Below are 27745 nucleotides of genomic sequence, written 5' to 3'. Positions count from 1 at the left end.
GAATAATTAACAACCTGGTAGCTGCCACTTGCATATATTGCGCATAAATTACACGCGTGAACAATCGAGGTAAGAAGACGGACAAACTTTTATCAAAAAAAATGTTTACAAAACGATCGTATTGCCTTTCAATTTCATTACGTTTTCGTTACTACTATATAGAACCAGACGAAATCGTTAAGGTAAAAATCAAATCAGAAGGGTACTGCCCAAATGCAGCGAAAAAATAGCTTTTAGTTACTATCAGTCGCTTTACATTTTCTAGGCAGATCATGGCTACAAAAGTAAATGTTGTAACATTTCCTTATGGTAAATCTATAACTTAATTAAAAGGTAAAGGCCTATAATGAGACAGAAAAAAAATTGGATTCATTCGGCACAGACAACTTGATATCGAGCTAGGTCGTGTATCAGCTAGAACTTTGAAGGTCCGAGGCTCGATTCCTTATTGCGTTTTAGATTTTTTTTTCTTTGTCTCCCGCTCGTGAAAAAAATTTTATTTTGTTTTTCTTTATTCAAGACTGAGCGCAACACTTACCACCAGCTCTCTCTTTTACTGTAGTTACACTAATGATTTATTTATTGCCATTGCGTTTGAGCTTTATTCTCAAAAAGGTATTTTTGAGTAAATTTTATGGAGTTGCTTTGGTTTGAAACCAGAAAAAAATATTTAACTGTGACTTCGCTAACTTTTCTTCTAATTCTGAAAAAAATCGAGAACAAAACAACTCAAAAACCTCCTTTTCACGACAAACGCAAATAATTTTGCATTATTGTGAAAACCGCTGAAATTTCGCGTTAATTTGGTTCAAAGCTGGCTTTGCCGATGCTGAAATGCCGTAAAATGGCCAGCTCGATACAAACGCAATGCGCACATTTTTCGTACCCAAACAAAACCATGACGCTATCAGTCAGGTTTGATTGACAGATAACAATCAAGCGTTCGTTAACAGGTGCTTTCCAGGTTCCACTCACCAGACCAGAGGCTGAAGCATTTTCATTCCTCTTGCAAGCGAACACAAATCTGCTAAAGCAAATTTTATTACATGTAGTCTTTGCAAATAACATAGCAATGTGCTGCGGGAAGCTGTGGTTAGCTTTTAAGAGGTTTGTTGTTCGAGTTTTGGCGAACAAAGGCGGGCTGCAGAAAAGTCATTTACTTTACTGCCGAAAATGCAGAGGTGAGAATTGTCTTTTTTATTCTGCCCTCCGTGTTTAATGGCACTAGTACAAAAGGCATCATTGTCTTATCGAGTACAGTTTTATTGTGCAGTGGTTATACTATACGTTTATCCATTACTTAATACTACCTCAATATTTTTTTATTGCGCGCGTTGTTAGCTAACAGCGTCCTTCTATCCAAAGGTACCTGCCGAGTTGATTGTGATACCTGTTAGCTTTCGTATAACTTTTTACCAACGCCTGAGTTAACAAGAGAAAAATTTCGAACTCGATTTTTCCTTACTCTCGTCTACATTCTAGTTGAACGTAATTCAATTCTTACATGTTATATTTTCGCACCAAATACTTGAAATGAAAAATAAGCGGTTTTTGGTAAGCTTTTCCCGTTCTTCTTTAGTTTTCCAATATTCGCATACACTGTTCGTAACAGTTTTTTTTTTTATCCCAGTCATGAACATTGACAACGCCAGTCTCTTACAGGAGCTTTGAAAGGCTAAGCAGAGCTCGTGTAGTAAAACAGACCAGAGCTCTCAACTCTACGATGAAATTTTTGATCAACAAGATAGAATATTAGTCCAGCTGAACATGTTAACTCGCAAAATGCGCCATTACGCGTTTACAAGAATATTTAAATTATATTAATTCTGCGCACTCTGTCCAGCCCCGTTAGTAGTAGAGTCAGGTTAGCAGAAAGACGAAGTTTTTTGGGGGGGTAATTTGTTCGTCATGAAAAAGTGAGATGGCGTTGTTTTAATCTGCACAGAAATGAATAAATAATACTAGGAAATAAGCAGTACGCTATCAAGTGATGACAGCGAAGTACTTCAATTAAACCTAGTTTTTTTGTCATCTCAAATATGTCTTCTTTCAAATTTTTATTTTACTCATTTGAGCAAGCCTGGAAAAGGAACAGTGATCATAGCGTGAAGGCTCGTACAAAGGTACACCAGCACTAGGCTTAAATCATGCCAGGCCATTACCCGATTAGAATAAAATCGATGGAAACCCCAAGGTCGCTTGGTGGTTGTTGTCTGAAAGTAAGATAATTATGCAAATCCTCGGCCGACACGTTTACTCAGCTCTCTAGGTGTTGTAACCCAGTGTCCTCGGGCATAATGACGCGTGGGCCATTTCCCTTCATCCTCCCGCGAAAGGGAATGTTGTTCGAAGGCAACACGAATGATTTTCTGATATTCTAAATTCATTATTATTCTATCTGAATCCTCAGCGTGTTGTACCTCTTGTAACAAATGTTGCTGTATTTGCCTGTCACGTGTACCCGTGGCTTCTCTGATCGCTTCTTTTATCCTGGCAATTGGTTTCACTGGGTTTGCTGTGGGACTCAGCGAAGGCGTCAAAAATCTTAACAAATGGCTTAAGATGGACATAGTGTAAGTAATAATAGTTAGGTGAAGCATACACACGAGACTAACTAACACACGTAGCTGACGAAACTAACTCCAGTGTCTGATGTATGAAGCCATCATGAGAACACGTGCAATTTCCCGCAAACATTTCAAAGGTAAACATAAGAAACAACCGCCGTCTCGCAAAATAAAAGAAAGGAAATTGATTTGTTTGTGACTCGTGTGAGACAACTTGGTTCTGGCCATCTGAAAGCACGTTATAAGCCACTACAACTTCGTAGGTGCGCAGATATTTGATTGCTTGTAGACCAGGAGAATTGTTAATCTTCCTGGATGGGATGCTAATCGATCACAGGTAACCATCATCTCCCCTTATCCCCCCTTATTCCCCCTTATTCCCCCTTATCCCCCTCCCCCTTATCCCCCTTATCCCCCCTCCACCTTATCCCCCCTTACCCCTTCTCCCCCCTTATCCCCCCTCCCCCTTATCCCCCCTCCCCCTTATCCCCCTCCCCCTTATCCCCCTCCCCCTTATCCCCCCTCCCCCTTATCCCCCTCCCCCTTATCCCCCTCCCCCTTATCCCCCTCCCCCTTATCCCCCCCTACCCTCTACGTCCCTCCTTCAGCCTTTCACCAAGTTTTCTAGGTTGTGTCCGGGTACCCACCACGTACTCTAGGGTGGAGAAAGGCACTGTGAGGGTTGACTGTCTCGCCTAAAGTAACACAATACACAATAACCCGAGCAGGATTTACACCTGCACTTTTCGATCCAGTGTATAGCAGGCTTACCATGCATCCAGCCAAAGCATCTCTCAAAAGGAAGAATGAAAAAGATGTAAACTTAACAACATACAGATTAATTGACCTCTCATTTTAAGTCTTAACACTATGTAACACTAGTTTTAATTTCGTGAGTCAGGAGAATTTGCAAATTGGAAAAATGTCGAGTATTATGAGGCACATAAAACTACTAAAAACACACGACCGAGGAAGCATAAGTAAAGTGTGTTTCTCAAGGATCGTCTTTCAGAGAAGTACACTGCATGCCAGTATAAAATGAAATTGACCGAGTTTCCTTTGGTATTGAATTTTTCAGCGAACTGGCTTCTCTGGGGATTATGGCGTTGGGAATATTTCTGGGTTCTTTATCAGGGATGGCGTTGCTGCATGGATTTGCCGCCACTGGGCGGACGAGATTTAACTGCTGTGGCGGTTGGAAAAGACGCCTTCTTGCTCGGTGTTGCATTGGATTTGTAAGTATAGGATAAATAGCCTGCGAATTCAAAAAGAAAATTGAAAATGACAAGAAAGGAATAAAAGATTAAAATAGGAGATTTTTCTTCACCATTTGTAGAAGAAACAGATGGCTCTTGAAGTCAACAGCGCACACACGCGTTGAAATTCCCGCCTTGGCTCCAGGCCTTGGTTGTTTAACGAGCGGAAACTCTATCGACTCTCTATCTCGATGGTAGTGCTGTACGCCATCCTATTTCTCCGTCGTATAGCGTTATCTACCCTTTGAACAACTAGGCCCAGGTCTTTTGTGTTCCTAATTCTTTTAGGGCCTAGCTGATTGTGCAGCAGTTAGAGAGAATTAACAATCAGATTTTAAGCGGTTAAGGGTTATGGGGTTAGTTATCATATAGGCAGTTCTGATTTGACTTAATATAGAAGAAAACATTCTTCTTGTTGTTTCTTTGTACAAAAGAGCGAAACTAACAACTGATAAAACATTGTCTTTTGTTTTTCTCCTGCAGTTATTTGGTTGGCATTACTTTATGTTTTTCCTGTGGATGTTCATTGCTCCTTTGCTTATCATCCCGGTCATCTTCATGGGAATTTTCTTTGGTGTTTGTCAAGTAAAGGTTGTAAAGCAACTTGGGAAGACGTGCATAAAGTTCAGTGATTATGGTTAGTGACCAACTACTTAAACTTAAGACATTGGCAGGATTTTCCAATTGGTGTTTTCTTTTCCTCGGGGGAAGGATCTTACGCTAGCGTTTTTCTGACCTTTTGGAGGAATGACAACATTGTTTTATCATCGTGAATTTTCAGTGTCTTGAAGAAGAGATGGTTTATTTGGACTACCAGGCCACCGCCCTCCCCCTCTCAACTCAGTACAACCTTCCGACTGTTTATAGGACTTTGAAGTGGATGATTTTCGTTGGAATACGCACCTAGCTCCTGAAAGTGTGGTCTGGCTTTGTTTCTAAACTGAATTTTCAAAATTGGGGGCAAGTGAAAAATTTCCTCTCAAAATTGTAAACTGCTCAATTCGGTGTGGCCAAAGTCCCCTGCAAAGTGTTGTAAAGTGCATCAGGGTGTAGAGTAGAAAGGATAATGCGCTCTATGAAAATGCCACATCGTCAATCCGACAATGTACCTTCACAAGTTTACCGCGACAGGAAGGCTAATGAAAGTCTAGAGAAAGTCGCGTTAAAAACAAGAGGGGCTGATAATTCCTTATCAAAAAGACGCTGGCTTAAGATTTTCTGTGTATTTTTGAAAACAGGTTTGGATGACCTTGTTAGCACAGAAGAAGTTTGCGGTGATGACTTGCTCGTATTCTGCGAAGCGGTAAGTTGTTTGGTTTTTATGTGTTCAAGATCTTCGCTTTTTGTTGTTTATTTGTTTCCTTGTTTGTTTCCTCTTCAGATGACGGGTGCCACTCCTTTTTTCGCGGCTGCATTTGTTGGAGGTCTCTTTATTGTTGTTGGTGTGGTAAGTATGTCGGGCTTTTACCTTGTGAATTTAATTGTAATTAGGTTCGACTTTGGCACGGCGGAAACACGATTCTCAGTGGTTCAGAAATCGGGCCAAAGTCATGCGAAATTCAGGCTTTACTGAAACACAGCAACAATTCATTTTCGTAACCTCTCGCGAGAACACAATCCCGCCAAAATACAGTAGCATAATTTATGGAGTTTGTTTGGCTCGGCGTTTAGATCGCTGTCGCACCAGAGTCTTGTAGCACGGTAGAGCTTATCGAACTTAAATTGCTTGCCGAACTTAATTAAGCGGTTTACCTCAGACGTCGTGCTTCTGCCGTGCATTTGTCGAACTTAATTTCAGAATGGAGTCCGACACGGCAGGACCACAACGTCTTAGTGAACTGGGCCTATATGAGCATCTTTTCTTTGACAGCCTAACATCAGTATGCATATTCTCCACACTGTTCTCTATGTAATCATATATCACCCTTGAATCAGTAAGGTCATGCGAATAAAAGAAAATGATCACCAACAAAAGAAGCTCTTGATTGTTAAACAAATTCTCCTTGTCAGCATCATAGGAAATGTATAGAGAGCAGTATGGAGAATATGCATACTGATGTTAGGCTGTAAAGGGTCAGAGCCACTTAATAGTCACTTTGTGCGCTTCTCAGATGTTGAACCCCTTCCATTGGCATGCGTTACTCATTCGTTTTGTCTTCATTGTAGTTCCACATGATGTTCGTATTAACAGCAAACTACGCCCACGTCCATGATCATAGAAGAAGGCCCAAAGCCTCAGAATTCTCCACCTGTCGGACATGTTGCACTGTGAATGACCCGGACCGTTATGAAGAATGCTTCCCTGTGCCCCCGGTAGAAGAGGTGCAGCTAGCCTTGAAAGAGAAATTGGAGCTGAACGCAGGGGACCCTGAGGGGGGAGCACATCCCCACAACCACCCCCACTGGGAATATGTGTACGATTTTGACAAGACTCCAGAGATACTTGGCAAAAAGTATTAACCATTTTCAGGGCGCTTCAGCGTGACTTACCAGTGAGGAAGAAGCTACGAAAAGAACGCTGTAACTCCACCATTTGTAACACCGCGAATAAATTTTTGGCGAGAAATGTATGTTTCACGTTGCTTCACGCGTCGACGTCATCTGTAATGAATACAGGTTATACCACTGCCCAGTTTTCTAGCGAATTGAACCAAAATAAAATTAGGAGCTTTTCCCTAGCATATCTGTGTTTTCCGCTACATTTCGTTATTGCAAAGAGGGACTTAGAGAAAAAGAATTTCACTCTGTTTTTGAATCACATTTGTGAAGCTTTATTTGCGACATTTAAATAAAATAGCTGACGTATTTCACTCCTCTTAAGAGTCTTGATTGTGATTTGTTTAAGAACCTGACCAATCTTCAATTAACTGTCGAAGGTAATCCCAGAATGCATTGGTTTTATTTTAAGAGTTCTGTGATTGATTAATTAAAGCGAGCGCCATCCTCTCAGTCAATCATCTGCAAAACGTCCATCATACAAAATCTAGCGCTGAGCAGATCTCGTTTTTCGTGTCAAAGGAAGTCTTCATAATTTCCTTCTTTCATCTTGCTAGACTCCAGGCCCACTCGGTCGCGAGCCATCAACGGCTTCATGGCCGTGAGCAGGCTGTGATAGAGACCTGGGAACAATATTTCCTGAGCTGCCAGTAACTGCTTTGTTCTATGACGCTCCTGTGTAAGAAACCAAGCAAAAGGACTGAATAAAAACTCAACAACAGGATGAAAAAAAAATTGTTCTTACCTTAGGTGCTTCGAAACAAGCAGGGCAGTTCTCTGCAATCACAGGTAATTTTACCTGTAAAGGAAAAACAAGAATACTCTCTCAATTTAACAATTGGTTCATGCTTTTAGCTGTGCACTATCGAGTTATGGAGCACGTGGGAAGTTTGGAGAGCACTCAAGAAGCTAGAGTTGCCGTCGGCTATTCCCTCGGGCAACTCTTGCCCTTCTTTCGTGCTCTCCAAACTTCCCGCGTGCTCCATAACTCGATAGTGTACGCTAAAGCATGAACCAATTGTTTTAGAACATAGCCGGGTGGAATTGTGCATCAAATCTGACGCGAAAAACGGACAACAATATCAATTGAAGCGAATCGTGACGGCGCTGATACCAAGTCTCCTTTTTCCGTCGTTTTTCTCTTTCTCTGCCTCATTTAAGAACTCTAGCCAAGGGAAAAGGTCGAAAAATTGTCTTCGTTTTGGGACTAGTTGGCCGAGTCTCTGTTTGTATCCATTATTGTCGCGGAATATTTTATTTTACCCCGCGCTAACAATGGCCGCTCGCGCGAAAAACAAAATTTTTCTGGCGAAGCGATTTGCTGACGCTATCAGCGTGCACTATCGGGATTTTGAGCACGCTTACGTATAAAGAATTTGATTGCGCGGCTCTGCAAGCTATGTTCTAATATAACTTAAACAATACATAAATATATAAAACCTACAGTGTGTTTCGACTGAATGTCACGCAGCCAACATCAAAATAATAATGACAGCGAATCACATCGAAGGGCCGATTCTAAGAACTTAAAGCTGCCTATAGCGCGAGAAAACGCAGACGACCATTGGTGACAACGATTGGTGAAAGATAGGCGCTTTTTTCTTGACTAATCATCGAACAAAAAAAGGCAAATTGCAGCAGCACACTGTTTCGGTCAGATAAGGGTGGTGGTAGAAAGAACTTTCCTTAGTGATACCACTGAAAGTGAATTTTTAAATATGATCGCTCACCTTTTCAGCAAAATTACGAAGTTCCTTCTCACGAACGTAAACAAGAGGTCTAATAACTCTCAAGTCGCCTTCCCTAAAAAGACAAAATCGTTCAAGTAAAAGAAAAATAGCGCAGATGAGGTTTTTTTTACGAGCCACACATTAAAAATGTTTAAAAAAAGTGCGAACTTGCGCGACCCTTGATATAGAGACCTATGCTTACCTAAGCCTGACGCTACAATTCACTACGACGAAGTAAATATTAGCTCTAACCCAAACAATACACTCTTTCTTGTATCTTATACAACAAAATAACTTACAGGACTGTGTAGTTTGCCTTCATTGTTCTTAAGAGACCGTTGTGAAATGCTGACATCAAAAAGCTGCAATTGAAACAAAAACGTTTAAGTAAAAGCTATTCAAACTGAACCAACAGGCATCCACAAAAGAATCTGGTTCTTTTACAGCATTTGCCTCCATCAACCCTACAGCGCCTTAGTGTGTGATTTAGACCATTATTTCACAGAGCCCAAAAACAAATTTTTAAAATGCAAAATCGAACTCGGTCTCTGTGTCTCTCTTCTCCCCAAGCTGGTTAAGGAGCCTGGGAGCGATATGAGAAATAAAAAAAAAACAAAGAGATACAAAGTTGGCAAAACATGACGAAGATTGAACCAGATTGCGAAAGACAAATTTAAAACTCTGAACTAAAAAGTCCCAACCGTCACCAGCCGTGACGTCATCACAGTTGGATTGTCTATGAGATCCGGGATCTCCAATCTATCCTCGATATCATTGTTCCCACTCGTTCCCTTCCCCTCCCACCCCCACCCCCCGGCTACAAACCTCTCAGCCAAGTCATCCAGATGTTGACCCATTGCTAACACGTTGTAACCTCCTCGTCTTGCACATGCGTATAGCCTGCCGCGTTTCATTCGTGAACAGAAACTGCAGATGGATTCACAGACAGTAAGCTGGGCGGCCTGTTGAATGATACCTGTTGAAGAAAAGTGATTTCCAGACACTCTCTTTTATCTAATGCATGTATTTTATTGTTTTGAAACATTAACTTTGCTAGTAAAGCAATACGAATAGCCCCGTCACTTACCTTGCTCTTCAAAGAAGTAAGGAACAGCAAGAGCTGCTAAATACTGAACCAAAGGTTTGGGATCATACCCTTGTGACTGAGGATCTACGGTTGCGGCTCCAAGTTCGAAATTAATGCCCTGAAAAAGACAAAAACACGTACTAAACAACGAATCTCGGTTCACGTTATGAAGTTAAGTCGGTCAAGTATGCAATAGAGATAATGAATGTCGCACACGAGAAACCCAAGTGGTTATACCCTGTTTTAGGCCCTAAGTTTGTGGAACGAGCGAAAAAGCGTGACGAGAGAGGAAAATACGTAGGGAACTATGGAGAGCATTTATCACTCCATCCCACAGTCCTATCGATTTTCGCTCGCCAACGGGCGCCCCTCCTTTCAGCCGAACTTTTAAATAAGCGCCCAGGCGCTTATTCGAGGATATACGGTATAGATATTCAAACATGATGTAACTTTCTGATGGCATACCTTAGATCTGCTGTAGAATTGATACTGGCGTAACGCGTGCAGTAAAGAGAGCGAGTCTTTGCCTCCTGACAGACACACCATCACCCGGTCTCCATCATGAATCATGTCGTACTCTTCCAAGGCCTGAAAAAGAAAAACTTCATTAAAGGAACAAATTAGTGCATGCAGCATTGAAAAGATAATTCTCCTACCTTCGGCTTGATATCTTTGGACAATTTCTCACCTCTAAAGTCGGCTTGAAAATGCTCTTTGGCGGATGATGGAACTGTGGTTTTCCAGTCACCACTTCCTTTTGTTTGTTTTTTCTCCCTTTTCTTTGACAAACTGTTTTTGAACTCGCCGAGGCGTCACCATTTCCAGAAATCAACTCACTTGCAGACGAAGACTCTGCTACCGAATTAAGACCAGCGTTTTCAAATACTGTTTTCATTTCTAGGTTGTCAACAAGAGACTCGACCAGTTTCTTATGGAGTTTATTCGATTGTTCACTGTCATTTGTTACACTGCTTTCGGGTGATTTTTCCTCACTGGTAATGACAATGGAATCATCTCCAAAGGATTCAACTCCATGAGTTCCCTCTTCCAAAACAGTATTAACTCCATGTTTTGTATCTACACTTCTAGCCTCAAATTTCGTAGAATAACAGGTGTCAGCTTGGCCAGAATTAACACAAAAACTTGCTGCTGAATCTAAAATTTCATCCGTACACAGAAGAGTAGAAATATCCTTTTCTGTAATGTTACCGTAGTTACAACTATTTAATAATGAATCGTCCATGTTTGCACCGTTCACTTGACCCGAAACACTTGTACAGTCTACAACGCCTTTAACATCACTGTCATTTTCTTCGCGGGAAACGAGATTTTCAGGTGACTTCAAAGTATACTTTTCCATGGGGCTCACATAATTCCCATTACAAGGCTCCAAGCACTTGGCACAACAGGAATCAGCTCCTTCTGGAACATTATTCCAATGTGGCGGAGAAAACGGTGGCGTCATAGGAAAATGCGCGGGACTTTTCCCGCCCAGTAACTGCGCCACTTCGCTGGGGAGTAGAAACCAGCGGTATCTTTCACCCTCTTCGCCGAAAAGTAACGTCTGATCACCAACACTATTAACAAGCTGAAAATGACCAGTAAAACAATTTCTTCTTGCAGTGTAAATACATTGGCAAGCAGAAAGTTAATAAGAAGAAAGGAAAATAGCAAACAACAGATACAGTTAGATTTGACAATACATTCTCTAAATTGAAATCATATGAATAGCCCATTTGCGAATTACCCTTGGCCTCATTTTCAAAACGAGTCCTGGTGCTCAACCATTCTTGTGAAAATGAGTTTAATTTGCATGTGAATGGAAACTTTTTATCATATGAAAGGAAACTTATTATCATATGAAAGGATTAGCACGAGGACTCGTTTTGAAAACGAGGCCAAGAGTAATTCGCAAATGGGCTATTGAACGGCACGCTGACATGAGAATTAATGGGGGTAAGTTTCAGAGGAAACTGTGGGGCTGCGTCAGTGGGGGTAGCGAGGTAATTTGGTTTTATCAACTGATTTGATAATGTAAATTAATAATAATAATAATAATAATAATTTTATTTATATAGCGCTAAAATCCAATAATTGTCCAAAGCGCTACCTAATTACAATATAAAATATAAAAATATATAATATAAAATATCTACGATATACAATATAATTCAAATATAACCTAAGTTATCTACTATATAAATCAAAAACATCTCAAAACAAAACGAATCTCATAACCTATATGCTAACTTAAATAAAAAAGTTTTAAGGGATTGCTTAAAAGTTGCCACTGAAGCACATTTCCTAATCTCTAGAGGTAAATCGTTCCACAATTTAGGTCCTGCAATAGAGAAAGCTCTGTCTCCATATGTTTTCAATCTGCTTCTTGGAACCACTAAATATTCTTTACATGAAGAACGCAATGACCTAGAGTATGTTTTAAAATTCAAAAGGTCAGAAATATAGGAAGGTGCAAGGCCATGAAGGGCCTTGTATACCAATAAAAGGAATTGGCCACCGTGTAGGGTTTAAACCCCTTAATAGAGACCAGTTAAGCAGTCAGGACGGCAACGCCAAGGAAGATGTCGATTCAAAATTGATTATCTACTTTAGATCAGAATTTCGAAAATGGCTGCATGCGTTTACCATCTCATACGGGGGCCACAACTCAATCTCAGCATAACGTATAAAAGTAGTGTTGAGTTCCCAATGGAAATTACAATAATTTTGCCGTCGCGGTTTCTGTTTGCAGACGACGCAAATTTTGGTGATTTCACGTAGTTGTTTTCCAAACGACGGCTAAGAAATTGACTAAGTTCTAAAATGCACGTGCTGAGCTATTGTTCTGCCAATAAGATATTTTGTTTTTTCACGTCCTCGTTGCCGTTACCGTCGCCGCCGTGGTTTGCTTAAGGCCCCTAATAATTTAAACCCTTTGATTTGGTTTTATCACCATGAAAATTGCCGTTGAGAATCTTGTGAGTTTGAAAGCTTATAACTTCTTGACTCGATGTCAGTATCTGAAAAAAATGCGCACCCACCCCTTCCATACCCCATCATTAACCTTAAATTGTTAAAAGTTGATTGTTGCTGGGATGGGGAACAACGATCCAATTTCTTCTACCCCTTCACTTCTCCTCACTACCTGCCGTACAAATCTTAAGTTGTTCCTTTGGAGAATTTGGGATTGGATCAACCGATAATCCCCTAATGGTACTTTTCTTTATAATTATCATCTCTGTCTGTTTTAGATCCTGATATCATGAAAAAAATGATCTTTTTGTCACCTATAGGAGTTAAAGGGTTAGGGTACGAAAATCGAGATTAAGACGTCACCTCCTGGTTTGCCCTCTACATCGACATTAAAACTAAAAAAGTTGTTTGTAAAAAGAAATCTGTCGTCACACAAGAGTAAACTAAACAAGAACAATTAATTGGCAATACCTTGTCGGTAGCTGCTTTACGGAATATTTCTTCAGCTTCCAAGAGACATTCCTACACAGAAAGAGTGAGAAGAAACTTTCAGGTATTGGAAAAAAACCATTCCAAGAAAATCTTTCGCCAATCGCTTGGTTTCTTTAATGAATCGCTCCAGACGCCTAAGAAGTAACACCTAATTGCAATGACACTATAACTTCTGTTGTGAACGCGGCCATTTTGAAAACTTAGTGACCTGGCCGCACACGAACAACCACAACGCGTGGTTCACAAGCAGCTGGATCCGCCTTCCAGACGAAAAACATCGCGCAACTCTCAGCCAATCAGATGTACAGCTAAATGTCAAACACGACTTGATTACTGGAGTTTTCAGGCAGTTAGATTGTTTATATTTCATTTTTATTGGCTCGTTTTGATGTTATTCTTTGTTCTGATTGGTTGCTCTGATTTCTGTGGTGTGCTTCGTCAACAATTCAGGTCAAAAAAAGCTGTTAGATAGCAAACAATTCATCAAACTGAATACGCATGCGTTGTCTTGGCAACGAGCTAGGCAGTTTTACGGTCTACATCATTACCATGTAGGAACCTGGAGGCTCTTTTGCGATCCCTAGGGATGATGGGTAAGTCATGTGACCCTCTGAATAAGAGATTGAACCAAGCCACTTCCGGTCGCGGAACACCTGGAATATTTTTACAAGAGCACGAATTACTGTCACAGTGGTAAGCAGAACGACACAAGTGTACAGGGCTCTTCACGTGGGTCTTACTGGGAGGGGTGGGAAAGCACTTTTCTTGACGCAGGGGAGGGGAGGTCACTCGAATCTTTAAGACCATTGGCACGCACATATGAAAGCACTTGTAACGCGTGACATGACACACGCGCGTAACAACAGCACGTGGACTAATGGGTTTGATCACCCTGGTCGGAAATTTTGTTTTCCACCAATTGTAACGATCAAATAAACAAAACAATTAGTAAGCATAAAGCCAAATTATCAGTCCTCCCTTTGAGAGGTATCTAAAAGAAACTGAGGAAACAAACCAACATAATTGGAATTGTCACCTTTACATCCAGCATCAAAACAAAAAACTACAAGTGTGGGCAGGCAAGTATACAAACAAACAAAATCTACAAGAGAGAGTCACCTGATGTTTTCTGTGTTTCCATTCTCCCGTCTCTGGGTTGAACATGTACTAAACAAAGAATAGAAAAATTCCTTATTACATGGTAAAGCAGGTCGCCACATAAAACACTAAAGCTGTTTGTGATTGGGCGAGCTCAAAACATTATTAAGAAACTGTGAAAGAGACACAAAAACAAACGAAATTTCAAAAGCGCGGGAAAACGGAGGTAACCAAGTTACGCCACCCTATCGACCAATCGGATGCAAAACTTAAACAAATCACACACTTGTCATTTTCCCACGCTCCAAGTAGTTTGCCTGTTTTTATTCCGAGCTCTCATTGGCTATTAATGATTAAACCCCTCGTTCTGTTTAGCCGTTGAAATTTGGTTTGGTTTTCCGACACTCATCAAGAAAAACTGTTTATACTGATAAAGGCCTTTACCTGCGGAAGAAGCATCCAGCCGTGTTTGGCCACCATCTCCACCGCTTTGAGAACAAACTCAACAGCAGCGTGCGACATAAAGTACGGCAAATTAAGGCGAACAAAACCTGGCCTACCAGAAGTGAAACAAAATTCGTAAGGCGATAAGGTTGTACGTCAAGTTGTATTGAAGTTTCCATTGTCTCGTTGCTCCAAGAGAACGATGCTGACGTAATAGAAAAGCCACTGTTGATGGACAATTTAATTTGGTTCAACACTTTCAAAGCGACGATTCAGTAATCCTTTGTAATTCGCTCTGACGAAGGGCTAACGCTCGAAACGTCAGCTTTGAAACTCTTTAAGGTGACCAATTTACAATATCAACTCAATTGCTAAAACCAAAATTTGGTTCTGTCCTGGTGTACCGGTTCACAAGGGAATTACCACTGTTCTTTCTTTGTTTAGGAGTTCTCGGTTAGCTATTGTGTATTGTTTGGTCTTTTGTATTGGCTCTTGTGAACCGGTACACGAGGACAGAACCCAAAATTACCTTGTTATACTTCCCTATCGACGCAGCACCACAATTTCTTAAACTTACTCCCTTCATTCCATTACATAGTTCAGTTAAACAGGCATGACGGGTAAACTGTTCTATTACATTAGGGACCGTAAGCAGTCAGGACGGCAACGCTAAGGAAGACTCAGATTAAAAAATGAACTTCTACTCTTAGTTAGAATTTCAAACATGGCTGCAGGAGCTTACTGTCTCATATGGTGCCACAGCTCAACTTCAGCACGACGTATAAAAGTAGCGTTGAGTTCCAAATGAAACTTAAAATAATTTGCCGTCGCGGTTTCGGTTCGCAGACGACGCAAATTTTGGCGATTTCACGTTGTTGTTTTGCATAGGACGGCTAAGAAATGTACAAAGTTTCAAAACGCACGTGCTGCATGAGCTATTGTTCTGCCAATTAGATCTCTTGTTTTTCCACGTCCTTGTTGCCGTCGTCGTCGCGGTTGCTTAAGGTCCCTAGTGTCTAATTTCAAGCACGACGCGTGATACTGATAACTAATCACATTCGAGAACTCATAGTTTTAATTACAAAGGAAAAACGAACGCGGAATAAAAACTAACCTTAAAATTTCCCGTTCGGAGTATTCGTGGTATCGTCGAAGATGAACTCTGTCCAAACGACTATTGACGAAGAAAAAAAAAAAGATAGGTAACTATTTTGAACAGGTATTAATAGTTTCGAAAATACAGTACTTTTAAATGATTAGTGAGTCCAACCCAACCAATTACCATATCTTATTTAATTGGAAAGTACTAAGTTTAGAATCAAATTAACACAACACCACACCTGTCTTCCAAAAGAAGGTCTTCAATCTCCTTGGCCAGTTTCTCGTCTATTCCTAAAAGATTCTATAAAAAAAGACCAACAAATATTTTTTTTTTTTTTTTTTGATGGGCGTACCCTACTTATCTAGGAGTTCAAATCGTGTGTCTATTAGACAAGAATCATAGGAAACAGGATGAAATGGCAGGAGAGTAACCTTACGAAAGACTGGTATCCCAGGGGTAAAATGTAATACGCCTAAATGCTCATAATCGCTTCATGCCATGGAAACCGTGATAAGCTCCGCCAACTTGGCTCGAGTACGGAGTTGACCTACCTACTTTCTATACAAAAATCATTTAAAAACCGCTCACTTCAGCGATTTTCATTAATTTTAGCAAAGGCAAAACGTTTTATCTTCCGGCGCAAAGCTGTAGAAAAGCGACGCTTACTGTTAGTTATAAATTGCAAGTAATCTGTAACCGTCATACATTATTTTAAGTTCAAAAACAGCGGGTACCTGTGCATAGGGACCCGCACAAGCACAGCCTCCACGGGCCTGTATTCCAAACACGTCATTGAGTAGGGCACACACGTAATTGTGATGTAAGAACATTCCAGAGCATGGATCCTTTATGAGGAACGAGAAGATGGGAAGTCGAGGGACTGATGTGTTCCCTAGAAGAACAATATTTCTGCTGTTGCTCCAGGCAGCCAACGCTCTCCTGTTTGGGTAAAAGCACAAATACGCTTCATTGTTTTTAAATTTCTAAAACATTTCGCATGTACTTTTCTTAGAGAGTGAGATAAGTTTGGATTCGAAGCTTTTTGTAGTAATAAGTGCAGTTTTGACAGATACCTTTACGATATATTTATTCTCTGGCTATTTCATTTACTGGATGACGAACCTGCATAAGTCTTCTTCGATGGCCATAATGTTTTCTGAACCGATTTCCTAACGAAGACAGGAGACAATCAAACGCGCATCAGTCAACGAGTGAAGAATGTAGACGCAATTGATTAGTTTGCAAATAGATCTTGAAAAACAATGCACAAGCAAATTTAAGAACAAATTTTCATTGGAAAAGAAAGATAGAACTGAGCGTAATGCGTGATGTGTGGTGAGTAATTCGTGTGCGTGTGTGTGAAAAAGGTGAACAAATACAAATATGATACGAGAGAAAGGAAATAGTAAATAAGTTACTTTACGGATTTAGAGCTGATCTGTATGGTGAAATACAGCGACTCCACTAACTTTTTCTTGTACATACCCACCTGACAGCCGTATTTCCTCCAATAAGAGCTCGGGTGCTTATTTAAAATTTCGCCAAAAAGGAGGGGGGGGCACTTATTAAGTTTTTCTTTTAATGAACTGTAACTTTGTTTTGGCTAAATCTTAAAAAGAAAAACAGAAACTACACTAGCCACGTAGATGCTAAGTCAATATTAACATATTTCGTTGTTCAACCAAAGGAGGAAAGACTTTTTTGCTTAAAAAAAAAACAAAACAAAACAAATAAACACGGAAAAAGCCAAAAAGTATGACAGTTCAATTGGAACTCAGAAAGTGAAGTATGTGTAAGGCGCTGGTAGTTTAAAGCGTATTGGTCACATTTCAAGGGATGGAGCTGTATCTCTCAATAACTTTAAAAACCGTAAAAATTACTGGTCCCCGAAGGCTAGAGAATGGTGTAGTAATACCTTGGAAGTTAACAGCATTTACCAAGAGCGCAGCAGTAGGACAAAAATTAAAGGAAAGAGGAATTCTGCAAGCACATGCAGATAGAAATAACCGGAACGGAAGAGAAACTATCCTCTGTTACTGATTCCGCTTTAGTTGAAGGTTGAAAAGTTAAAAATAAATTGGCAAAAGAGGCTACTAATTTGACAAATTGAGGGAAGGGGAACGCGCTTATTCAAGAGGAGCGCTTATTTGACATTTTGGCTTAGGGAGTGTGCGCCTATTCGAGTAAATATGGTATTCGAGTGTTTCGAAAATCGATTCTCGATAAACGAAACTCGAAACTCTAATCACGATTCTCGATAAACGAAACTCGAAACTCTAATCACGATTCTTGACACTTTCAAGAATCTAGGAATGAGTTTCGAGTTAACTTTGAGAGTTAGTTTCTCTCCCACGGTGAGCGCCATTAGTGCATTTATAGACCGTCGGAATCGTCTACTGAAAGAATCTTTTCACTGGCACCTAATTGCTATTTTTGTACCTGTTTCAGTTGAAATGCAAGGCCGGCTCGCACGGAACCTACAATAGATGGAGTGCCAGCTTCTTCTCTCGTCTCTATCTCTTTCAGGTATCTGTGGGTGTTTTTTGTAACCTTAACATACAATACATATATCTTATTATTAAAAACTGGATCATTAGATAATGCAATTCAAGACTTGGAAATATGATTCAAATTGTCCGCCCCTTTTTTTTTTTTCGTAACTACAATCCAATTCTTCGCTTGCGCGTTACGAGAAAACCTGTTTAACCGGTACTCTACAATAGACGAGTACAAATACCGCGTGATATTTGTACTCGTCTATGGCGTTATTTGTACTCGTCAAAGTGTAGTTGGTTAATAAAAAAACTGAGTAGTATAAAAACTTGGTCGTTAAATGTTGACTGAACTATTTGTGATTAGAATCATTAATGGGGGAAAAAATTAGCTTACACTTTCAGGATCTGCAAAATGTGGTTCGTTTTCCGCAATGTCTCAAACTACACGTCATCTCTAACAAGGAACAATTTTTGCTTGAACCAGCTAAGATTTTCTTTGCTCCCTCAAAGTGACTTTTATGAACATTTGATACATTAAAGTTCACAAAGCAACCAAGTGGACAATCAGACATGGTTTGATTATACTCTGGTTTAGAATTATATAGGAAAATCCATCACTTGACGAGGGAATTCCGCATTAAATTACACGTGAAAACCGATATCGCACGAATCGCGAAGCGATTCGTCCGATATCGGTTTTCACGTGAATTTAATGTGGAATTCACAAGAAAAGTAATGGATTTTCCTTGAATCGCATAACTAAATAAAAATGAGAAAAAAAAACAGCATTACTTAAAATTGTTATGTTTACGTAGATGCGAAACGATATCACTTAGCCTCGTTTTCAATTCGCAATCCACGCTAAATACCTCGCTTCGTTAACCAATCAGAATGCGAGATTTTATTCAATGATGCGATTCTCGTTAGAATTAATGTCGATTGGAGGTGATAATTTTAGCAGTAATAATTTTAGAATTTTCCCACCCAATTGTATGGTTCGTTAGGCATGTGTGCTCCGACAAAGCTGAAGTTTCTCTTTTAAAAAAAGAAGACAGCTTTTTGATGCTCTTTCAAACGTGCACTGAACTGACGTTTGGTCTGTCCGATATACTCGTGATCACAGTCATTGCACGGAATAGAATAAATAGCTTCGGTTCGTTGCTCTTTCGTGACAGGACCCTTAAGTTTGGTAAAAATATGCCCCAAAGTCTGAAAACGGTTTTGAGAAACTTTAATTTTTGTGGATACTCAAAATTCTCTTGATGGGTTCCATAACACCCTGAATGTAAGGAATAACAGCAAAAACCAGTCACTCTTTCCTTCTCATTGGGAGCGTTACTTTAAATGGTGATGATGGCGGCTTACTGCCTGACGCCTATTTACACCTCGTCAGAAAAAAGGGCAGCTAATCCGGCGGTGAGTTTATAAAAAAACCCTCTTGTGGCAATGATCAGATTACCGGTACCCCCCCGGATGAAGGCACTATAGACAAGAGTGTCGAAACGTTGGGTCCATGAATTGTAACTTCTCGGTTACATTTCATTAAATCTTTAAACCAGAGTAGCATCAAACCATGTCTTTATGAACATTTGTTTGACTAAAATCCCTACAGGAACAGAAGTACAGAAATTTGGGATGTGTGTCAGTCTCTGAGCAACTGAGTCCTTACCCCTCCCCTGGCCCAACAATAACCAACTGATGACAAGTTAAGGTTCCTTTTGGAGTAGGAGAGGGGTGGGTGCCTAGTTGCCCTGATACTGACTTTTATCTGAAAGGTGTTGCACCTACGAAAAACACTGATCCACCCCCACAACCTGATGGAACAGGGTTCACAAACAGATTCTTTTTTGCCACAAGGATACCTGTGAATAATAATAAGCAAATGAACAAGAAATAAGGATGTGAGAAACTGCACATAAATTGAAGTATTTCTAACAGACTGGTGACAAGCTGACAGAGGTAAAAAATCTGATATTCTTCTTCTAACGTTGTTTCAATTTACAATTTTATACCATTGAACCCTAAAAGTGACCAGCATCTAATTTCTCCTTACAAATATCACCCCTGAATCAAACATTAAGGGCACGAGAATAAAGGAAATGATCACCAATTAATCAAGCTCTTGATTGTTGAACAAATTCTTCTTGTCTGCACCCAAGGAAATGTATAGAGAACAGTATGGAGAATATGCATACTGATGTCAGGGTGTAAAGAGTTAAGCCAAAACACCCCTCACCTGGACTTTCTACACCACCCACAAACTTGTGCGTTGAAATGAAAACTGCATCTTTGTAGACAAGTCCTTGGTCATCACTACATGAAATAAAAGTTTTTGGACAGGAAATTGTATGAAGCATGGTTCAAGAATGCTTGAGGACAGAGAGTGATATTAAGTATTGTTTAAGAGTGCTAGAAGGTAACTTTTTTTTAACAACAATTGATTATTCAAGCCATTGCTGAGTTGGTACACATAAATGAAGACTGCTGACTTTTTCAAAGCATAGCTGATAACTTCAGTCCACTACCAACCCAATCCTTACATTGTGAAGTTTGGTCTAAACTAATGAATATCAGTGTAAGATTTAAAGAAAAAAAAATGCCCTTTTTGTGTGCAACTAGGATCTACCACCAGCATTTGTCATTTAAGGCTAATATGCTTATGTTACTGCTCATTGGCCAATAAACTGACAAATCAAAAGGGAAATGAAACAGTATGTTGAAACAAATTTACTCTAGTATCACCTGGTTACCAAAGGATTCATGTTGATTTCTGCATAGGGACCTGTGAAACAAAACACAAAATACAAAACAAGATTTAAAAATACAAAATAAGACATATAATTATTAATAATGATGATAGTAAATTTTAGGTTTATCAATGATGCTAGCCTTTTAACATCGTTGATCCTGGCAATATGTAGAATTCATGCCACCTATGAACCTCGAAATAGTCTAGCTCGCCAAAGAGTCTCTATGGCATGGCTCAATGGTGAACATTAGAGGGCAGAATCCCAAAGTCTTCAGTGGGATTCCTCATTGAACTTAGAGTTATTTTCTTTCTCCCGTGCTTGTGACAAGATGAAAAAACATCTCTCTCAAAATGCAGTTGTCAATCATTTCAAGTCTGATTACGCATACGTAACAGTAGTGGTGATGAACACTTTGACCAACTGAATGGAATTTGTAAATAGAATAAGAAAGACCATACCATCTTTATTAATCTTCTATCTTTCTTATCCTATTTACAAAAAATGATGCTATCAACATTGTGATCCTAGCAGTATGCAGGATGCACGTCATATATGAGCTCCCTAATGGACCTTGCTCACTATGGAGTCTCTGTGACTCAGAGCATCAGAGCATGGAATCTGAAGGTCCAAGGTTGGATTCCTCATGGCGAATTTTTTTTTTTGTCCAACACTCATGACAAGTAGAAAAACACCTTTCTATGAATGGATTTTGTCACCAGCATACATTTGAATGTGGTATGTCAGAGGCAGAAAGACAACTCAGTTTAGCCATGATGTTCTTGGCTTCAAGATCCATGAGGTGCTTGCGAGTAGTCACTGATTAATTGCTTTGAGAAAGATATCTTTTATTACCCGCTGTAGCATAATCCCAGAAGGCCAGAGCACCATGTCTGTGCAAAGAGGCAGTTACAGCATTGGTGTCTGTTAAAATTCCTGTCACATTAGAGGCTGCGGAGAAACAGCCAATCAGCTGCCTACTTTTTGAAGAGTGAAGCTAAACATAAAGAAAAAAATTGATTTGATAATGGAGTAAAACATACAGTTCTGCAGAGGTAGCACATGTTTACAAAAACAAACTTTTGACAACAAACTAAAACTGAATTTAGGTAGTATTAATTATCAAGTTTTCAGTTTAAAAGGTTTCTATTCATGCAACCAAACAAATATGCAGAAAAGTCCGTATTCAGTGTTTGTGTTGGAAGCTACTTGAACGTACTCAATTCTAATTTCATCATAAAGTGACTTTAAACATCAGATAAAGGTATCAAAAGACAATCATCCATCAGAATAAAAATGAGTTCCAGGGACAATTTTTTTTTTCATTTTTATAACTTGATTAAATCTTCTTGAACAAGCTTACATGTATGTACCATATACCTTAAGTTTAAATTCCAAGTCTAATGGATCAACTAAGCCTTCTGAGTTCTGCTGAATCCACACAACCTAGCAATCAAATATTGAGTAGATTTTATGAAATCATGTCCTCGGAAATCATATGAAGTTTTTTCTTTGACAATTGGACAAATTATAGAGCTATCTACAAACTTAATTAACAGTTACTGTTAGTAATTATCAGTTCAGGGAAATAATTATTCCCTTAAGCATACACAGAATCTGCAGTTATCAAAACCCCTACAGGTTTTCAAAATTGCCTAACTGCAAAGGGGCCCTTCACAATAGCTTTACTAAAGATTTAACCTGTTACAGCAACTCATTGCTGAGACAAGCCATTTATTTTAGCTCCAAAACACAGGAAGCTTTACTCCCTAGCGGCTTGCATCATGTGCTTGTGAAAACTCTGTGTCCACTGGCCTACAGCAGGTGTAATACTGACACTCGAAAGCCCTTGCGATACTAAGTCTATCACATATCGTAACATAACCCAAACAATTTGACCAGAGTCCACAATACTGACGATTAAGTTACCATGCTTGAACCTTTAAACACCCAGAAGTGATTAACACATAACTTCTCCCTATAACATCCATACAATAATCAGCAAACAGGTAATGAGAACACTCAAACTTATCAGGAAGAATTTGTTATTGCAATCTAACACCACATTCTTGTAACTTACTTACAAGGAAATGTGAAGCAGCTATAGAGGAAAATTAACAATCAGATCTTGGGACCTAAACACCTGGTTAGTTTCATTCGCTCCAACGAAGGGCTAACGCTCGAAACGTCAGCTTTTGTAATCGTTACGGTGGCCAATTTACCATTTCAACTTTGTTGATATATCCAAATTATTTAGTTTCCTATCAGTCTATTGTACATCTCCCTAATTACAAGTTTGCATTTTTTTTAAATGCTCTTCCTTACCAACCTCAGCTCCTACTTCTTTCCATGGTAGGAGGTTTGAATGATGTTCAAACGGTCCAACAAAAACTATCTGAAAAAAAGAAAAAAAAAATTGAGAATATCTTATCTCGCAATAACAGCACTTTTTTCAGCTAACCCTTGAACTCAAAGAAGTGATTCCTTTTAACATCCGTATATCATCCAGCTAATGACCACACTGAAACTTGGCAGGTACAAGTTGTTATCTTGATTTAACACTGATTTCTTGTAAGTAAGTAAGTAAGACTTTATTTACACATGGTAACCCATTCAGCTCAAGGATGGTATCCATAGGGGCCCTGTTTCTTAACAATAAATTACATCAAAATTCTCAATTATTTATATAAAATATGACTAGGATTTTAAAACTACATTAACAGCCTAAGACTATAAAGCCAAAACACAATTAAGACCTAAAATAGTAGATAAAATATCAAGTTAAGATGAAAAGAAATGTCTTACTCAGCAGCAGAACGTTTGAATGTTTTCACTCTTCACAATGTTTAAAGGGAGTTTATTAAAAATTTCTGCGCCAGTAAAAAGAGAGGTCCTTTTCCCAAAATTTTGTTTTACTTTGGGTAGGGATAGCCTCATACTTTGCCTTGTGGAATAGTTGTGAATATTCAAAAGTCTGGTGAAATATGATGAAAAGTAACTAGGAACTCATGAGTGAAGACAGAGAAAAACGAGTTTAGCCTTGTGGTAATAGGGACCTTAAGAAACCACGACGACAACGGCAACAAGGACGTGGAAAAACAAGAGATCTAATTGGCAGAACAATAGCTCAGCACGTGCATTTTGAAACTTTGTACATTTCTTAGCTGTCCTATGCAAAACAACAACATGAAATCGCCAGAATTTGCGTCATCTGTGAACCGAAACCGCGACGGCAAATTATTTTAATTTCCATTTGAAACTCAACAGCTACTTTATACATCATGCTGAAGTTGAGCTGTGGCGCTGCACGAGACAGTAAGCTCCTGCAGCCATTTTTGAAATTCTAACTAAGAGTAGAAATTCATTTTTAATCGAAGTCTTCCTTGGCGTCGCAGTCGTGGTTTCTTAAAGTCCCTAATAGTGTCTACTGGAAAGATTCGGCCATTGCAACTGCTCTATTGCTTCAGATGAGCGAGAGCACGTGGAAATGTGTAGCAGCTAGAGAGGAAAATTAATAATCAGATCTTCAGAGATAAAAGGTTGAAATGCGATAACTAAAAGCTTATTGATAAGAGGGTTTTTTTTTTTTTTTAACAACATTGACTTTATTTTTGAAATTGCAGAAATAAAGGCCTTTATAGCCCGCAGTTAGCAAAGCTATTCTAGGCGGGCTACCTAAACTGACAGTTTTACTTCAAGTGTTATCACATCTCTAAGGCTGTGCTCTAAGAAAAATTGAAAGGAGCCCAGTGCTCTGAAACTGTGAAGTGCAGGGTGCCCAGCATATGCTTTTTATGAAAAAACTAAGATTCCTGAGTTTCCCAAAAGCAAATTAAAATAAGGCACTAGGGGTCACTTGGCAATGCTAGACCACAGCCCTGATCTTTAATGCCTAATTTCCAAGAGACATTCAACAAAATTTAGAAAAGGGCATCCAATCTATAATGAAGTTAACCACATTTTGTAACAACTCACTGGGGGTCGTTTGAAGTCTAAAGCATGGATTAACTTGTGAACAGCTGCTGTTGCACCACTACCAACAAACACCACTGAATCATTCTCACTGGCATTCACAGCATTCCTGATGATATCCCTAACAAAGAAATAATGACAATCTGAAAATTCAATAATTTAAATTTCAAATAGTTTACATATTTAAAATTTAAAAGATTCAGTTAAAATACAACAGAAAAATGGAAAGTATTTGATGTAGAATCAGTTAACAAATTGGTTAATGGAGTGAGGTGTTCTGTGTGGAATTGCAAGTTGAAAACCAAGCTAAGTGATATTGTTTCACTTCTCTTGCTTTGCACTCACGATAAAACAAACATTCTTGCTATTTTCTTTTTTCTATTCAATTATGAGATTAAAAAAAAAATTACATCACACAAATTCATGCGATATCCATTTTTGCATGCAATTTAAAATGGAATTCTCTTGACAGGTAATGAATTTTCCCATAAAAGACTAGGGAAGCCTTTAGAACAAAAAGGTTACTAAGTTTCAATTGGTATTAGTCTTATATGAATGGCACTGAAAGATTTCTTGACCTTATAATTATTGTCCTTGGCTAATGATGCACAATTGAGAAGCAATTTCAAAAACTCGTGCTTCGTGTTTCATCTGGGTTTTCAAACACTCGAAAACAATAAAAGAACGAGGCCTACGGCCTCGTACTCATTTTTGAAATATCACAAATATATCAACTGGAGAAATCTCTATCTGCTGGTTAGCGCAATAAATTATGTTCACACTCCTCCACTAGATAGCAATTAATCTGTTGAACAGTGTCACCCACCCTTTGAACAACTTTGAAAAACCAACACCTTCATAAAGGGTGACCCACGGGTTTGAAAATGTTTTGAAGTAGGGGGCCACTCTGGAAAAGTAGGTGGCTGTGATAATCGAGATTGTTTGTCATGAGCAGACTGTTATGACCAGAGTAGCCAGCAACATACAGTCAAGTAGCCGTCGGAACTCCGGCAGTCGCCGGCTTGTTTTGAAACCACTAGTGACCATTTTATATGGTGCCACTTAAAACATGTACAACTGTATATTACAACAATAAAGGTCAGCACACACAAGGGGACTAGTCCGTGCGACTAGTCCCAGTGACAAGTCTTTAAAGGGTTTACACCAGGGGGCCGGTAGCAGGGACTAGTCCCTTAAGGCATTCGCATGAGGGCACTCAATTGCACAAGAACATAGGAAAATTAAGAGGCAAAAGATGTTTCTTAGTCTGGTGCGTTACACGAAAACAATGAAACTTTGGTAACTTTTCATTCTAGCACTATTAAACATCAACGCAAATGAACTGTACTTATTCAGTCAGATTATTCATGCTTTTACGTGTTTCATTTTTGTTTTTGTTTTATTTTTAAGAGACAGAGTAAAATAGGGTAAAAATTCCATCAAAACGGCTCCAAGACATCTGTATATGTTTACAGAACTAGAAATAGTTTTGTATTCTTCAGTTGTAGAAATCTAGAGTTCAGGGAAAATTGATAGAAACTGCAATGTTTACAAATACCGGAAGTCACGCATCATACTGACCCGTGATTGGCTTATTTACTGTTTAGTCGCAGGGACTGGTCGCACAAACAGTTCACATGAAGGGACAAACATTTGTTTCATGCGACAAGTCCCTGCGACTGGTCGCACGAATTCAAACCAGTTTGAATTTGTGCGACCACAGAAATGTGTAGTTCACATGAAGGGACTAGTCACAGGGACTAGTCCCCTCGTGTGTGCCGACCTTTAGAGAACAATGAAAAAGTTTTACAGCCTGCAGTGAAGGAGTCTCAGTTTGATTGAGATATTTATCACATAGAGAAGAGAAACAAAACCAATGCAATCCTCAATCACTTTCCACACTTAACTGAAAATCTCTCTTCAATTCAAAGTACTTTTGCCATTTACCTTGCTTCATGCCGATACAGAGTGGTTTGTAATGAGGTTACAGTTGTAGTTGTATGTGTGTTACCATAATGGGGCAAGACTTGCTCTCTGATATAATCCTCAATGAATGTCAAGGACCTAAAATAGGACAGAAGAGTAACCAATAATTTTTCACCCATGGTCATTTCATACCAAGTCAGTTTGTACCCAGCCAGTTGAGTTGATTTGTACTTACTCTAATAATTCAAAAGTATGTTTTCCATAGTAAGTATTTTTATCGTAGGGATAAAACAAATAAATGACCCTTTCACCCCTACTTGTGCAATTCCATAGAAAACCATAGTGAAACCTGACTTGTCAACACCTGAGAAACTTCGCAGGAATGAATACTGGGATTAGTTTGAATTGACCACTAGTTTGGGTAGGAACCAACTCAAACCTGGGTATGAAACAACTGAATTTGGACACAAAATGACTGGCTACAAAACGACCGTGGGTATGAAACCACTGTATACTACAAGGATTCCCTCCACAAATGCTTAGCAATACACTTCGTTTTATGACAATTTTCCAGAGGAGTATGCCCCATATTCCACCCCCCTTAGAAAATTGATGCCTGCAGTATCAAGATCGACGGCTCTACGGTCGAAAATCTCACTCTTTGGCTTCAAAACAGCTTGAGAGACCTGGGTTTATGATCCAACACGAAATACACGTATACCAAGCTTCCTAATTGTATGGGAAATGCTAATTACTGTCTTGTTCTCGCGCGCATCAAAGCACGATATCATACCTTCCCGATGCTGTGTAGTCACAATACGTCACTGTAGATAATAATGAAAACAATTCTCGTCTCAGGAACTAGAAGAGCAATCTCGAATTCAAGTTGCGCAAGAAATTTAGGAATTAGTACGAACGACTAGCATACCATTTCTTCGCCCATATGGCCCAGAAAACGTCAAGTCTTTTCCAATACAGTTACGTTCAATGTACTTTAGAAGCTTCTCGTTGTTTCCTTTCTTCTTTCGCTGAGACCTTAGCCGCAAATTTGATAATTCTTCACTCGGAATATCGTAGAATTTCCTTGATCCGTGTTTCTGAGCCGCCATTTTGAATTAGACTAGAACCCAGGCTTTTTGAGGTAATGAAGTAATTGGAAAAGTTAACCGCTGGACAATCGGTGTAGTATACCACGCTGGTATACCGCTGAAAAGGAGCCAAAAATGACCCTGGGCTCGAGATTGAGTATCCTGTAGTAATCGAGGATTTTCATTCAGGGCAGATTGGATGAGCGATTGAGGAATCGATGAACGAGAGAGGAAACACAATGATCGTGACTCATAATCGATCACTTTTAAAA

The 27745-nt window shown here is 39.4% G+C and overlaps 2 protein-coding genes across 2 annotated transcripts; one reads left to right on the top strand and one right to left on the bottom strand.

Moving 5' to 3' along the window:
- Positions 1–938: 938 nt before the first annotated feature.
- On the top strand, positions 939–6643 carry LOC111341588 (neuronal membrane glycoprotein M6-a). Its single transcript, XM_022948580.2, has 7 exons — positions 939–1181; positions 2411–2573; positions 3646–3802; positions 4307–4460; positions 5062–5126; positions 5205–5270; positions 5990–6643. The coding sequence occupies exons 1-7, from the start codon at positions 1073–1075 to the stop codon at positions 6281–6283; spliced, it is 1008 nt and encodes a 335-aa protein (XP_022804315.2). The 5' UTR covers positions 939–1072; the 3' UTR covers positions 6284–6643.
- On the bottom strand, positions 6571–27521 carry LOC111341577 (uncharacterized). Its single transcript, XM_022948569.2, has 27 exons — positions 27314–27521; positions 27179–27209; positions 26407–26523; positions 24463–24580; positions 22817–22882; positions 21868–21933; positions 21343–21484; positions 20483–20522; positions 19977–20053; positions 19529–19602; positions 17685–17795; positions 16368–16414; positions 15980–16184; positions 15484–15545; positions 15258–15317; positions 14144–14255; positions 13721–13768; positions 13150–13254; positions 12581–12631; positions 9825–10724; positions 9602–9724; positions 9137–9254; positions 8875–9025; positions 8349–8411; positions 8050–8122; positions 7065–7118; positions 6571–6994 (listed from the first exon to the last, which is right to left on the bottom strand). Exons 1-27 carry the CDS (start codon positions 27492–27494, stop codon positions 6836–6838), a joined length of 3354 nt encoding a protein of 1117 aa, XP_022804304.2. The 5' UTR covers positions 27495–27521; the 3' UTR covers positions 6571–6835.
- Positions 27522–27745: the final 224 nt, after the last annotated feature.

This window comes from Stylophora pistillata, chromosome 9 (genome assembly GCF_964205215.1).
Source record: "Stylophora pistillata chromosome 9, jaStyPist1.2, whole genome shotgun sequence".
Classification (NCBI taxonomy): Eukaryota; Metazoa; Cnidaria; class Anthozoa; order Scleractinia; family Pocilloporidae; genus Stylophora; species Stylophora pistillata.
Note: the sequence above shows the minus strand (reverse complement) of the source record. Positions and strands in the feature narration are given on the sequence as shown.

Bases quoted from the DNA above. Each gene is read 5' to 3' on its own strand.
- LOC111341588 (XM_022948580.2), top strand. From the start codon at position 1,073: ATGTGCTGCGGGAAGCTGTGGTTAGCTTTTAAGAGGTTTGTTGTTCGA. The intron at 4,461-5,061 runs GTTAGTGACCAA...TTTTGAAAACAG, and splicing joins CATAAAGTTCAGTGATTATG to GTTTGGATGACCTTGTTAGC. The intron at 5,127-5,204 runs GTAAGTTGTTTG...TTTCCTCTTCAG, and splicing joins TGCTCGTATTCTGCGAAGCG to ATGACGGGTGCCACTCCTTT.
- LOC111341577 (XM_022948569.2), bottom strand. From the start codon at position 27,494: ATGGCGGCTCAGAAACACGGATCAAGGAAATTCTACGATATTCCGAGT. The intron at 16,415-17,684 runs GTACAAAAATAG...TGTCTTCGTTAG, and splicing joins TTGCATTTCAACTGAAACAG to GAAATCGGTTCAGAAAACAT. The intron at 12,632-13,149 runs GTAATGATGTAG...CTTTCTGTGTAG, and splicing joins AGCCTCCAGGTTCCTACATG to GAATGTCTCTTGGAAGCTGA.